This window comes from Echeneis naucrates, chromosome 23 (genome assembly GCF_900963305.1).
Source record: "Echeneis naucrates chromosome 23, fEcheNa1.1, whole genome shotgun sequence".
NCBI lineage: Eukaryota > Metazoa > Chordata > Actinopteri > Carangiformes > Echeneidae > Echeneis > Echeneis naucrates.
In genome coordinates, this window is record NC_042533.1 from 5,777,710 (window position 1) to 5,791,072 (window position 13,363).

The 13,363-nt window shown below is 40.7% G+C and overlaps 1 protein-coding gene across 1 annotated transcript in view; it reads right to left on the bottom strand.

Moving 5' to 3' along the window:
- iqsec3a (IQ motif and Sec7 domain ArfGEF 3a) overlaps nt 1–13,363 on the bottom strand; it is a 32,757-nt gene that overhangs the window by 269 nt on the left and 19,125 nt on the right. The window contains exons 5-10 of the mRNA XM_029494787.1: nt 12,436–12,575; nt 9,357–9,482; nt 7,827–7,926; nt 7,498–7,656; nt 5,628–5,720; nt 5,144–5,187 (exon numbers count right to left, since the gene is read on the bottom strand). Coding sequence (XP_029350647.1) covers nt 5,144–5,187; nt 5,628–5,720; nt 7,498–7,656; nt 7,827–7,926; nt 9,357–9,482; nt 12,436–12,575 — 662 coding nt within the window. The remainder of the gene's footprint in view (nt 1–5,143; nt 5,188–5,627; nt 5,721–7,497; nt 7,657–7,826; nt 7,927–9,356; nt 9,483–12,435; nt 12,576–13,363) is intronic.

Sequence of the window (13,363 nt, forward strand, 5' to 3'; positions counted from 1 at the left end):
ACACACACATACACACACGCGCACACACACACACAGGGCATGCGTGGGGGCTTAGGAGTCAGTGGGGTCAGTGGAGGTACAAAATCATTGTGACTACTCTACACTCCCCTCCCTCCACCCCCACAGGAAGTGGGAACAGTGCAGATTGGATGCTGGGAACACTTGTGTTAGACCGGGGTCAGGAGGACAGTGGTGGGGAAAGGGGATCAGAGATTTGGTGCGACGCTACAGAAGGGGCCCGGTGGTTCCAAAGGGGACACTGAGGGCCCCTGTGTCTCCCTTCCAAACCACTGTGTGGCGCTATGGTGACAGCAGACACGAGGAGGCTCGGGAGTCGGGATAACCAGAACATAGACGGTCATACGAAGAAGAGGGAGAAGTGGAAGAAGAGGAGGAGTGGAGGTGAGCAGACCGACAACCACAGACGTCCACAAGCAACACTCATCAGAATGCAAACCTCCAGATGTCCCAATTGTTTCATCTCTTTTCTTTTTTCCTTCTCTTCCTTTATTTTATCCTTCCTTGACATCTTTTTAAGCCTACTCTGCCTTACCTTCCACTGTGTTTCTCAGCATATGTCTAAACAAATATATCGAGAGTAAATCACGTGATGTGTATGTGTGCCGCTGAAAAATTGTAAAAGTTTAGAGAAACACACCACATGCAGGTATAGTACATATAATGAATGTTGACAGCTAGCTATGGTTAGCATTTCTGTCATTTTAAACAAGGTAAATTTGGGTTAAGTTGCTGATAAAAAGTACTAAATAGAGTTAAATTTAAATTTATACAGCACACTCTAATTGCTGTAGATTATTACCAGCCAAGGGAAACATTTATCTGCCATTTTGCACCCAACAGCTGCTTCCATTTTAACACCAGATTGTACAAACATTTTTTCTCCTGATAGGAAACATTAAAGTGCTTTTTTGTTACACTCAATGCAAGATGTTTTGTATCTGCATTTGGACACATTGTGAGCTTACGTTTTCCATTAACATTCACACGGCAGCCATGTCTAATAATCTGATTGTCAAAAGAACTGAAACAAATTAAGTTTATTAAAAGTAATTTTCTTGTGATTTTAATGCTGTGTTGAGAAACATTTAGGGAATAGCAAACTGGCACATTACGATGCAAGCGAGCTACAGTAAGCTTGTTATCTGCTGGAAAGTTGGGAGTAGACATTTTAGTTTTAAAATCAACTTAATCTGATGCATGTTAAATTTCAGTAAGAATATATCTTCCCATCAAAATCTGTAAGAATCGGGTCAATGCTAATACTCTTGCTATATAATCGACCTCTAATGTAAAGTATCAGCGGTACAAAGGGACTGACAGCAGTGTTGTCTTATTTTCCTCCAGCAGCTGATGAGAATCTTGAGTCAAAGGTCTCCATTAACATAGTTTCTCCTTGAAAATTTAGCACCAAAACTGATTAAAAGTATTGCAAAGTTCACATAGAGGATGAAGGACTTTTTAGTGTCTTTCAAAAGTTTGATTGCGAAATAGAAAAACTAAGTTTGTTCCAGAGATGACCAAAAGAATTTCACTTCTGGTAACAACGTACCCTTCAAAGGAAAACGGTTGCCAGACTTCATTACTTGGTTACGTAAATTCATCCAAAACACAAAAGCTATTTAATCCATTCTGAATAAAGCCATTTCTTGGATACCTATAAGCTGACTGTCAGAGAAAACCATACTATACCAATGGCATTACTTAGGGAGCCTGAAAATTACCCTTTTGGATAACCACGATTATGAAACCAACAGAATATTAAGACTACATCAGCACAAGTAGGCCTTATAAAGGGGCTGCAGCTAACCCTCATTTTCCTTACTGATTAATCTGTTATTCTCAATAAATGACTTTGTAAATAAAATATCAGGTCAAATATATTTCATCAGTCTGAAGGTGACATGTCCAAGTATCTTGTCTTTTGTGAGCCAACAGTTGCAGTTTCTCAAAATGTGACGCTGTTCTTTGATTATTGATCAAATAAAGATGACCAGCATCATCTTGTGCACTGGAAATGTTTTATTTAAATTTTTGTCATGTCATTTTTCACTTCTTCATTATGGTTTTATTGTCATTTAGTGTGTGTGATTTGTACTGGGATGGCAGCTGACATTAGTTTGCTCTGATGAGAGCCCCCCCCCCCTTTGTGGACAGACTGGACGGATCATTAGCTTGACGTCTCACACCTGCAGAGAAACTGTCAGAGCGTTAAAGGACTGCAGCTCACAGAAGCCTCTGTTTGCCTGCTTTCTTTTTCCTGTGGAGCTTTTGTCATGTTTGTGTTAAGCTTTTTTTTTTCCCTCTCCCCTTTTCCAAAACCAACAGATAATCGCACACGTCACTCTGTCCCACCGCCAAGTCTATTTCCAACGCCTGTTCTTGTCAAGTCAGAGATGGATATGATCTATTTAGAGGTTCTTCAGCCTAAATTGTTCATACTAATCTCCTTAAATATCACGTCACTTAGTTATTGTTGATAGACACTTCATGATAGATAAAAACCACATGCTCTTATCCTAATTAATTAATTGTTGCTGGCTTCTTGGAGATGACTAAATGTTTTTATTTGTACTTTTTTTTCAGTCTTTGGCACAGAATAGTTATTTCCAACCTCAATTAAAGGCTGCTGGCACTACTTTGGGAGATAAAATGTAAGGCAAACAAAGCCTCCAAATCACTGCTGTCCATGAATCTTAATTTCTGTGAACTCAGACGGCTCAGATGAATCACAAGTGAAATGCTAAACGAATTATGAATAAAAATAGAGCTGCGAGCATCAAATTGCATGTTTGATCCTGGTTGTGCTGAACAGAGGGGAAATATAATGAATAAGGAAAATCAACTTCATTTCTGTTTATTAATATTTTCCACCAAAAAGCATTAGCCAAAGTAAACACTTTGACTGGCATCAATGACTGGCTTATGGGAAAAGAACAAGGGGAATGTAATGGAAAGCGCCTTTATGATCCCCATTTTAGTTACAAGGGAGTTGAATGGCACGTTTGATTTAGTATTTTCAGAGGTGAATTTAAGCAAAAGCATTTTGGTGCTTATGTTCAGCACACAGTGCCAGAACGTCCCCACTGATTGCTCAGGCGGCTTTAGTTCTAGCCAAGTTCCTGCTAAAATATTGGCGCCAAATTTTCAGACATGTGGCCACCGAGTTGTCGGCTTTTTTTTTTATGTTTATATACATGGCACCACTATCATGCTTTTTGTATGTCAATGGAAGTTATGGTGCCAGGTTTCACGTCTCTAGCTCACTCCAGCGTACTGGGCACTCCAGATTGTGAAGATACTTGTCCCCAGACTAAACCTGCTGATTTTCTGCTCACCAGGATTTGAGGTCCACATTTTTTAGGTCTGGCTGAATATGCTTGGTTTGACCTGTTCCCACACACAACCTAAAAACTAACAAATCATTGGTGGGCTATTTCCCTGCATGCCCTGCCCTTGGTGATGTTATTTTCTTTGTTGTTTTTGAACCAATCATTTACAAAAGAACTGTGTTAGAACCACCACTAAACCATTTTCTGAAAAGTGAAAAGCTGAGAGGGGGCCATGTAAATGACACCTCTGACTGTTTTTAATCTTTTTCAATAATTGCAGTGATCCAACAAATCTGAAACTTCAGCACAGACTATCAATTTATTAATTTTACTGTTCTGAGCCAGAATCTAGCATCAGCTACTTTCTTATGAACTCTTCTAGGACTGAATACATTGCTGTGATTCAAATATCCCAATAATCAAGCCTCTACTATGAGTAGGCATTTGTTGTGTGACCCTCCTGTTTTTTAAGACATGTAAGTTGTGACAGCTAATGGCTCCCCACCAACCACTGACATTTACTCTTGGCCACATGCTGAAGGTAACTCAGACAACCTTGAAGTCTGACCTGAGGTGCCAACATGAGTTAAAAAATAGAGGGAGTGCCCCCAAGTCATTCCCATGTAAGTGAAATGTCCCCATTTGATTTGGGAAGTCATTACACTGCAGCCAAATATATAGTTTTTGTTTCATTCCTTAGCATTTTTTCCTCTCACTGGTGTAGAGAGTGACTTTTATATGAAGAAGTGATACTGAGATATCACAAAACATCTGTTCTCGTTGTGCAGTATAAGAGACGATCAAGCTCCTTCAAACAAAAGTTGATCGTAGCTCCTCATAGCTCAGAAAGAGAGAGCTCCCGTGAGCATAAAACAAGCAAAATATTCCACTGCATGATAAAGACCCCTTTTACTTTTATGTCTTTAAATGTCACTTGGCTTGTTTGCCCTGTTGTAATTGTCGTTCTGTTAGCATTTACGGCTATGAAGATGAAATTGCTGAGAAACATTTCAGTTTTAAGTATATGTAGTTACTTCTGCTCTAAGCAGCAATAAAGATTTACAGCCTAACATATTAAGAGTGAGCTGTGTGAAATTTAAAAGCCATTTAATGTCAAATTGACCCTCTGTATTTGGCTTTTCACTCGAGCCCCCAACTCCTCTGCCACAGAAAAGACTAGGAAAGGTCATTTGGTGCCTCTGGGTAACTACAAAGCCCCATGGGTACTGTAGTTCAACCTGCTCTCTTGCTTGCACAAAATGTTTGCACAAGAAGTCCCCGCCCTCCCAGAGGTCTGGCAATTGGTGGGGAGGTGACGACTCCGAGTCAAAGGAGCGTTAAATTTATCTGCCTGCATGTCACTGTGTTAATTAAGATTTCAATGCTGAATGTGGGCACACGTACACACACTTCTTGTTAGACTCACAGATTTTAATTAAGCCTCGAGTCTGCTACGTTTTCAGTTGTTGAATATGTTCAGATTATGATTTTATTAATTTCCCCAAACCAGCATCTTTCTTTTTTTGTGCAACAAAGGAGCCACTTTATCTAAAATTTAGTTTGGTCGGGTTATGTTACATGCCCACAAGCATTTTAACCGGCAGCACTCGTTCTCTCATACACTCTTCACCCATTCCTGCTTGACGCCTCTAGTGCTAGATATACAGTATGACACTAGTCCTGGGTAGTCCTGCTGTATCTCATCCCACCTGGATAACCATGGCTGCTGCACTGACTCTGAAGGCTCTGACTTACCTGTGGTTTGGGACATGGCCCTATCAATAAGCACTTACCTCTACTGCATTGTGTCCACTTCTGTCATCTACCTCCTGGTTTCCTGAAGACGGGAAAAACAAACGAAAAGGGGGTAAAAAGTGGCAGCAAAATGTCCATGTTAAACAGTAATTTCCTCCTGTTTAGTGCAAGTTAAAATGTAATGAATAAATACTTTCGTCATCATTCTCTAGAGTCTGTCTTCATTTTTAAAATCCCCTTCTACTTGGTTCTCATTTGGTGATTAAATGGGCCAGGTTTGGCAAATAGTGGATTTACAATATTTACACAGGTCTTCAGTAATCTGGTATTTCTGTTAAAAAGGTAGAGGTCTCCCCCTCCATTAAAAATAGAACATGTCCTCTTGTTTTTATTGATTGATTCATAAAAGACAGCAGAAGTGGAAATGTTTTCAACAGCAGGAGCGTTAATACAGCTGTGGACATGGTCTCTGCAGTCGGTGTTGAAATTAATAACCAAACGCGCACACAGACTCACACATACCTGATGGGGAGCCCTGTTTGCCACGCAGCTCTAGCTGTGTGCTGTTGTTCTTCACTGAGTGCGTCTTGGCCCCCTGCTGCTTTTCCAGCTCCCCTGCAGAGAGGAGAAGACAGAAATGATGCATCATAAACACGGTGACAGGGAGCAAAGGAAGTAGTTAGATAGATGTGGATGGCAAGAGTGAACAAATTAACCAGTGTAGTTCTTGGTGCTCCTCCCCATCCACTCTCTTCTCTAGACTGACTAATTAAACTCCACTCCTGATGGTAATTGCATGTCATTTCCAGTGCTGATGACTAAACGTTTTTTTGTCATCATGATGGCTAAATTACAGTATACTGTGGTCTAATTTTGGTAGTTCATTAATTCATTCAACCTCTACCACTTATCCTTCTGGGTCACAGGGTGCTGGAGCCGATCCCAGCTCACAGTGGGTGAGGACAGGGTACACCCTGGACAGATCGAGTTTTCAGTCAGCACACAACTCAGCTGAACATAATAAAAAGTAATGAAGAATAAAGTTTCCAAACACTTTGGTGGAAAGATTCACTTTGAACATCTCAAACTCTTCATATCCAAAACTCTATTATAAACAAATTCTTTGCAGTTGAGGACATAGAAACGAGGTGTTTGAAGATGTACTGCTTGCTGCTTGTGGTAAAGAGTTGAATTTGAATTAAAATGATTAATTCCATCATGACGTTTTCTCACCATGAACAGAAAGATGAAGGGGAGGGGGGGCAACAAACTGTAATTTCTCCTCCTAACCTCTACAGAGGGGAAGCCCAAACATAAGAGATTGCTGTAGGCATGTTTACTACAGTAACAACGAAAGGGCCACAGAGGAAAAGGAAAGATGTGCTGTTTGTCTGAGACCGTGTCAGGACTCATTCTCGTTCCCAATTTTGTTCCTGTATTGTGTCTTGAGAACAAGTATGAGCTGTGTTGGTTCCTGTGTGTGTTTTTTGTGCATTGTTGCTGTCTGCTGTCAAGAGAAAGGAATAACTTCCCTCTCTCAACTCCTCCCTGTCTCCATATGTTGTTGGCTGCCCTCGCCGAGCTGCTGGCCCTCTCCCTCTCTTTCTCTGTGAAGGGGAGTGCAGTTGCATCAAATCCCAGCAGGGAAGCTCTCTTTGATGCCCACTGGCAGGAGCCTGAAGCCTGGATACTCACGGTTTTCCATGTGTGTCTGAGTATGCGCATGTCTTATTGTCTGGAGGACTTCATATGTGCATGGACCAGAAATAACACGTTTCAACCTCAAATCCACTGCCCTCCTGCAGTCTGTCTGAGCTGCACTGCACCAAAGCAAAACTCAAAAGCAGGTCTGCGCCGGCAGAAAGGCGATACTGACTGCAAGTTAGCAAATTATACAAAGGATAAGTCCAAACTCGTGTAGTATCTGAGTGATCTATTGATTCTCACAACTGTCTGTAAGAGTCCGACGTAGTCTCCTACTTCCCAAGAAATGAGATTATTGATTTTCTGAAAAACGCAAAAGAATGTTGACCCAACTTCTGTCACAGGAGGGTGCAAATATTTCACTTGGTTGAGACAACAATACATGTAAAAAGACACGCATTCACACAGGAAACATACAGCTTGATGTTGAGTTAATAATTAAACCCGAGGATTAACAGAAAATATTAAAAATCATTAGCAAAGCCAAGTTTGGATCAGATACACGAATGACCGACAACTGAGAATAGTATCATCTGGTTGATTTCAGCCTACTTTGGGTCACCGAATCGAATTGTGTGTGTGCGTTTTATTTTTTCTCATTTATTTTTTATACAAAGACTATATGGAAGGTCCTAGGGGACATGAGCAAAGAGTTTATTTTTGTCTAGCCTCAAGAGCCAATACTTACATTCAATGCGTATCTGCTCCATCTCTGACACTTCTGCGATTGATTCCTTCAGGTCTTCTACAAATTTCAGCAGCTCCTCTGCACTTTGGGCACAGAAGTTAAGTACCTGCTTCTTGTCTGAGCCAAAAGGCGAGAGGATGGTGATGCCATGAGGGTAGTCTGAGAGGCACAGGGGACAGTGAGTTATTGAGACAAACGTTAGAGAGATATTTCAGATATTCCTGAAAGTTTTTCAGCTTGATCCTTTATTCAGTCCACAGTATGGGGTGTTAACTTGGTGTATTATCCTTTCCATGCCAGCTGTCTGCAGTTAAGACATTGTGACTTACATTCATTTTCAAACAGGTGGAACTGCATGCCAAGCAGGCCCATAGCTTTGCAGAAAGTGTAGGCTGCAGAGCTCTTCTTCTTTGGACAAAGCTTCAAGATCTACAAACAATGTGAGAGCAATTAGAATTACACTAACAACTCTGAATGACAGCAAGCTCATTAAATTATTTTGGTCGACGTCCTTGAGACTTTTCTTTCTGGTTGTCACTCACTGATTTCCATTTCACAGAAGAACCTCAAAGGAAGCTTTAAGAGGGCAACTCCTTGAATTTAAAATTCATTCAAAAAGCCAATGGAGTCAACACTGATGTACGCTACACTCTTCAAAGTGTTTTGGGTTGTGCGTAGTGCTATAATTTGTATGAAAAACACCAGCTAGGTAGTATATCAGGGTGGATTAGAAATGTTCTGGAGCTGTTTTTATTGAATGACCTTCCAGATGGAGAACAATGAGGCAAGTCTCCAGCACTACCGTGGGGTATAATTTACCAGGCAAGGCATATTAAACCAGCACATCACGTGGCCACTTTAAACACCCGTTGACACGTTTGAGCTGCTCGAACAGGGCAGCTCAAATTCAAAGAAAAGTCTCACTTTAATTCCATAGTGAAATTTTTCAAAGACAATTTCTGCCCCACTTTCAAAGCTGTCAGGAGAGAACGTATCGCACCGCTGACTTTAAGAGCCCAACGAACAGAATTCTGCTGTGATGTTGGAAGATATCTTCTATTGCCTCCTCCTTCAAAATCAGCCTTTTTACCTCCTTTTCCTGCAGCTACCAATTACTTTTACACTTCCGCACAAAAGGGAGGGGGGCGATGGCCGCGTTGCTTTGCTGTGTTTCGCTGGCATGAGACCAACATTTGACATAATTATGACTTCATAAATAATTTGGATCGATGACCCCTAAGCGGCTCCTAATGAGCACATTTATTATGTCCAACGTTAAACCTTTGATAATTCCCCAAACTACAAGACTTCAGGCCAAGTGAACAACTTATCTGTGCTGCGGCCCAAGTGAAAACACACACTTTATCACTGTCCCTTCAAGTTGCCCTGTAGAGGACAGATCTTGCTTATGACTGCACTGCAACACCCTGTTTGCTAGTATCTATTATTAAAAGAAATGGCTGGATAGGTCTGAGTTATGAAACGACATAAAAAAGGAGAGGGAGCCTTGAGAAGTGGCTCACAGTTGAAGTATGTGATGGCGCATTGCAGCTGTCACAACAACATAAGCAGCTTTAAAAGCTCCAACGAGTGCAGTGGAAGTAGCACTTAAAGGGCACTTTAACCTTTTAATGTCCTCACTAAGAAAAAAGCAATGAAAATCAATGTTTTTTTTAATTTTTAAAATGGAGGCCTCTACCAAATGGTTGAGACGCTTCATGGTAAATGTATCAAAATACATACAAATACCAAAATGTGCTCGACCAAACAGTTTAGCAGGACATTAAAAGCTGTAAAAAGTACAAATTATTACATTGACTCTCTTGTGAAGATTCTTAAGTGACATTTCGCTAACTCACCACAATGAGATCATTGAAGAGGAAGACTTCTCTCTGGTGTGCTGCCTGTTTTTGGGCCTTGTTGACATCTGTCACCTCAAAAAGTCGACTGCAGCACACCAATCTTCTGTGAGGGACGGAGAGAACCTGACAGAAACACACGTGTGAAAGGTAAGAGAAGAACTTGAGTCGTTCCTGCTGAATGACTGGATGGCTTCAAAATCATTCAAGACCTGATATAGACACAAAGTGCCTTTTTTTTCTCCTGGAAAAACAACAGGGAACGGTAAGGAAGCAAATAAGAATACACATTATTCTTGATTGACAGTAAAGGCCTGGAGGTGCTCATTAGATTCAGTGGGCTGAGAAAAAGAGAGACATGAATTGTGATCTAAGGGATCACAGCAGGTCTTAAAATTTTGATCACATGATTCTGCTTTTGGGTTTCTCAGCACATAAATTGTACTTTCTCATCTTGTATTCTTTTGACAAGGTCATCCCAAATAAGTAAAATTGTCGGTCACAAATTATTATTCAAATGAAAGTATATGTCTTACATCATGACTCAAGGGACGCCATTGTTAATAGGCCTGTTCACATCTATAATAAAGACGAGGACGACCAAGCATGGATAAAATATAATGATGATTTAAAGGAGAGGCATGGTCTTTCTCCTTTAGGACTTAAGTGCTTTTCCAAGTTTAAGCAGATTACACTGCAGAAACTGTCTCATGCCTCCAGAGAGTGATCTAATCATGTCCTCGCCCCTTCACACTCATGTCCCTCTGCCTCATATCATTGAGTTTTTCCGTGTTCAATTGCTGCAGAAATCCAAGCCGCAGCTCAAGAGTGTCATTAGATGTGGTTCTGAATCCATAAACACATGATATAATGCAAATATATACACAGCGTGTTTTTGGTTATAACTAAGATTTAGTTTTATTCTTTCTGCTCCCTGTGGTCAATTTACAAAGCAGTGAGTATACACGTAAATGTCTCTTTTTTCTCTCTTTCGTTCTGTCGCTCATCACTGCAGGGCACGTAGGCTCCCGCCCAGTTTGCCAGAGCCAGCCTGCCTCCTCATTACACTAATGTCAGAAACATGTAAAGACATCATTAGCCTGAAATGCCTTCTGCTCTTTCCACAGAAAAAAGAAGCAACAGTCCTTTCCTAACAGGCCTGTTAAGGAATAGTTTGACAGGAGGGACTTTGCCAACATATTCATTAACAAATTAACTGCAGAAATAAGGAAAAACTGATTCTACAAATGCAATCAATATCAAACATTTAAGAGACTTTGAAAAGGGGGAAACATTTGTATATAAATCTACTTCATCCCATGTAGCAAAGAGTGTTATTTAGCTTTCATCAAATCATCAAATATTTACACCAATCAAAGCCCTGTTTTGGAGAAGCCCACTACAGAAAAATCATTCTCATGCACACAACCTCCTCCTCCATAATAGATAAGATGGATAAGAAGAACGGATAAGAATTTTTATAATCCACAATATAGTGACTTCTGCCACGGCACCTGTTCCTGCTATGATAGATAAAAGTTCTTCCTGAGAAATACTAAGTCTTTATTTTTACGAAGGAGAGCTCCCATGGGCTGTATAGTCACTTCCTGTCACAACAATCCATCATTGTTTTGGCTATGACAACGCTCCTTCTGTCATCCTATGACAACTCATCCATCTCTGAGAGACCCTTAAAGGCACAGAACAAAAAAATCATCATAAAAAGAAAGACATGGGCAGCATTTTCAATGTCATTCATTCAAGATTACATTTAAGAAGTGCATTTATATTGAAATTCAATCAAAGGGTCTTTCTTATTGAGGTTGGACAGCTACCAGCATGGGAAATTTCATAAAGTAGACAAGTAGACGGTTTCAGTGGAACGTAACTAACTAAAAATTCACTCAGTAGCTCTTGTGTTTTGTTATTATGCCTCTAAATCAGCCCTGAATCAGTATCAAGAAAACAGATAATCCGGACATTTGAGAAATGCAAATATCTCAAATGATTATTGAGAACAAATAAAATACAAATTGTGAGCTAAATCACTTGGAAGGGGGGATTTCACAACAATGAGATCCATTGGGTGTCAAAAAATCTATAGGCTTTGTTCAAATTCAAGGGTCACAGAAATGAGCAGGATTCATATTCTGGGGACCAAAACTCTCTGCACAAAACGGGTGAACTGCCAATTTGACCAGCATATTGATAACACTGTGCCGATAGCAAAACTGCAAGCGTGATTAAACATCTGAAAGCACCATTGATGCTAACTGTACAATTCAGTTTCAAGAAATCTTCCCAGACCTAAGCACTAAGGGATGTAATATGTTTTAGTGTTGCGTATCGAGTCTATGGGAAGAAACGCTGCAACCTTGATCCATATTTTATAAATAAAGGATTGCAGGGATGTGGTGCACTGAGAAGATTCAAGAAGAATTCCCCCAACTGTTTAAAATATTTTAAAAAGCCTTCTAGTGCTGTGAGTGGGCACAGGCGGCGCATTCCCACATGAATCAGTGTAATCAGTCAATTACAATGCGAAAGACTGTGTGTCTGACAGACTGAAAGACTGAACTACATAAAACTTTGGACAGAGATATTACATATATATATACACACACAAGTTTATTTCTCACGTTGAGTTCAACCATTTACATTACACTACACTCATATGCATTAAGTCTCTTAAGCTGTAAAAGTAAAAAAAAAAAACAACCCAAAAACCCAGGGTGTAATGATTGCAGTGGTTAATGACGTATCGAGCCAGAGTAATGACCTGATGTAATGATTGAGCTGCCGATGAGACATTTAATGGCTAATAAATGTCTTCTGATTACACTGCTAAGGCTAGGTGATAGTGATGAGGCCTTGAAAAATGAGCGAAGGACTTGGTAAGGTATTAGCAAAAACGAGCTATGGGTGCGTGAGTGTAATCATGATCCTGTTTTTGTGTGACAAATTCTTAGTGTCTACAAAGCCGATCAAATACATTATGCGATACTGCTGGAAACCTACTTGTCTCTCGTCATGTGTGTCTACGATCTAGAATAAGTGTCCCCCACAGGTGTGTGCTTACCGTTTTCATGCCTACAATGGACTGCTCAACCTTGGAGACGTAGGTGACGTGGTCTTCATTGGAGCGTAACTCCCTCTGTTGTATTCTTTCATAGATTCCCACCACCATGTCTCTCGGGATATCCGCTCCGTCATCCACACCTAAGATGAGAAAAGGCTTGTTATGCAGAACACACATGTCACAGGGTGGTTGATTTTAATTTTACCAGACAGTTCTGTCCATCTGGAAGAATATGGAGCCACTGCTGTTATAACATGTGGCATAGCAGGCAAAGTGCATCTACTCTGACTTTATTACAGCAGGAGATGGGTCACTAACACGGGAGACACACAAATGCGCATTCTCAAAATATTCAAATGCCTCCTACTGTGCGCAGGCCTGTGCTACACACACTTGTTTTGGATTATTTGGCATGCAAAGAGTGGGGGGGGGAGGGCAAACAAACAAACAAAAAAATCAAATAGTCAGAGCAAATGAGAGATCTTTCTTTCAGCCTCCTCCTCTTCAGCCTGAGACTTTGTCTTTCATGGTTGCTATTAAGTATTGACAGAACAATATGAAGGGAGATTAATTGGGAAGCGAAAGGTTAACGCCCCGCCTCGCTTTCAGAAGATTCCTCGTCTGCAGCGCGGTGCTGTTCAAGGCCGTGGCATTTCGACACAGGTAGAGCTGCATGTCATAAGGCGGAAAGGTTGCCCTAGAGATGCTCCCCATTATGTCTGCACAGCTGTACTGGGTGGCGTTGGTACATTGAGTTTTCAATGGGGCACGGTTAGTTTGGAGAAAATGAAGCTGTCACAAGTGATGGCGGAGACAGTGAGGCACCCAGGGACACTGCTGAGACATCGTTACACATTAAGTAGTTACAGGGTGTAAAAGTGAGTTACATAACACTGAAATTATCCTTACATAAATGTTCTTTTCCTAT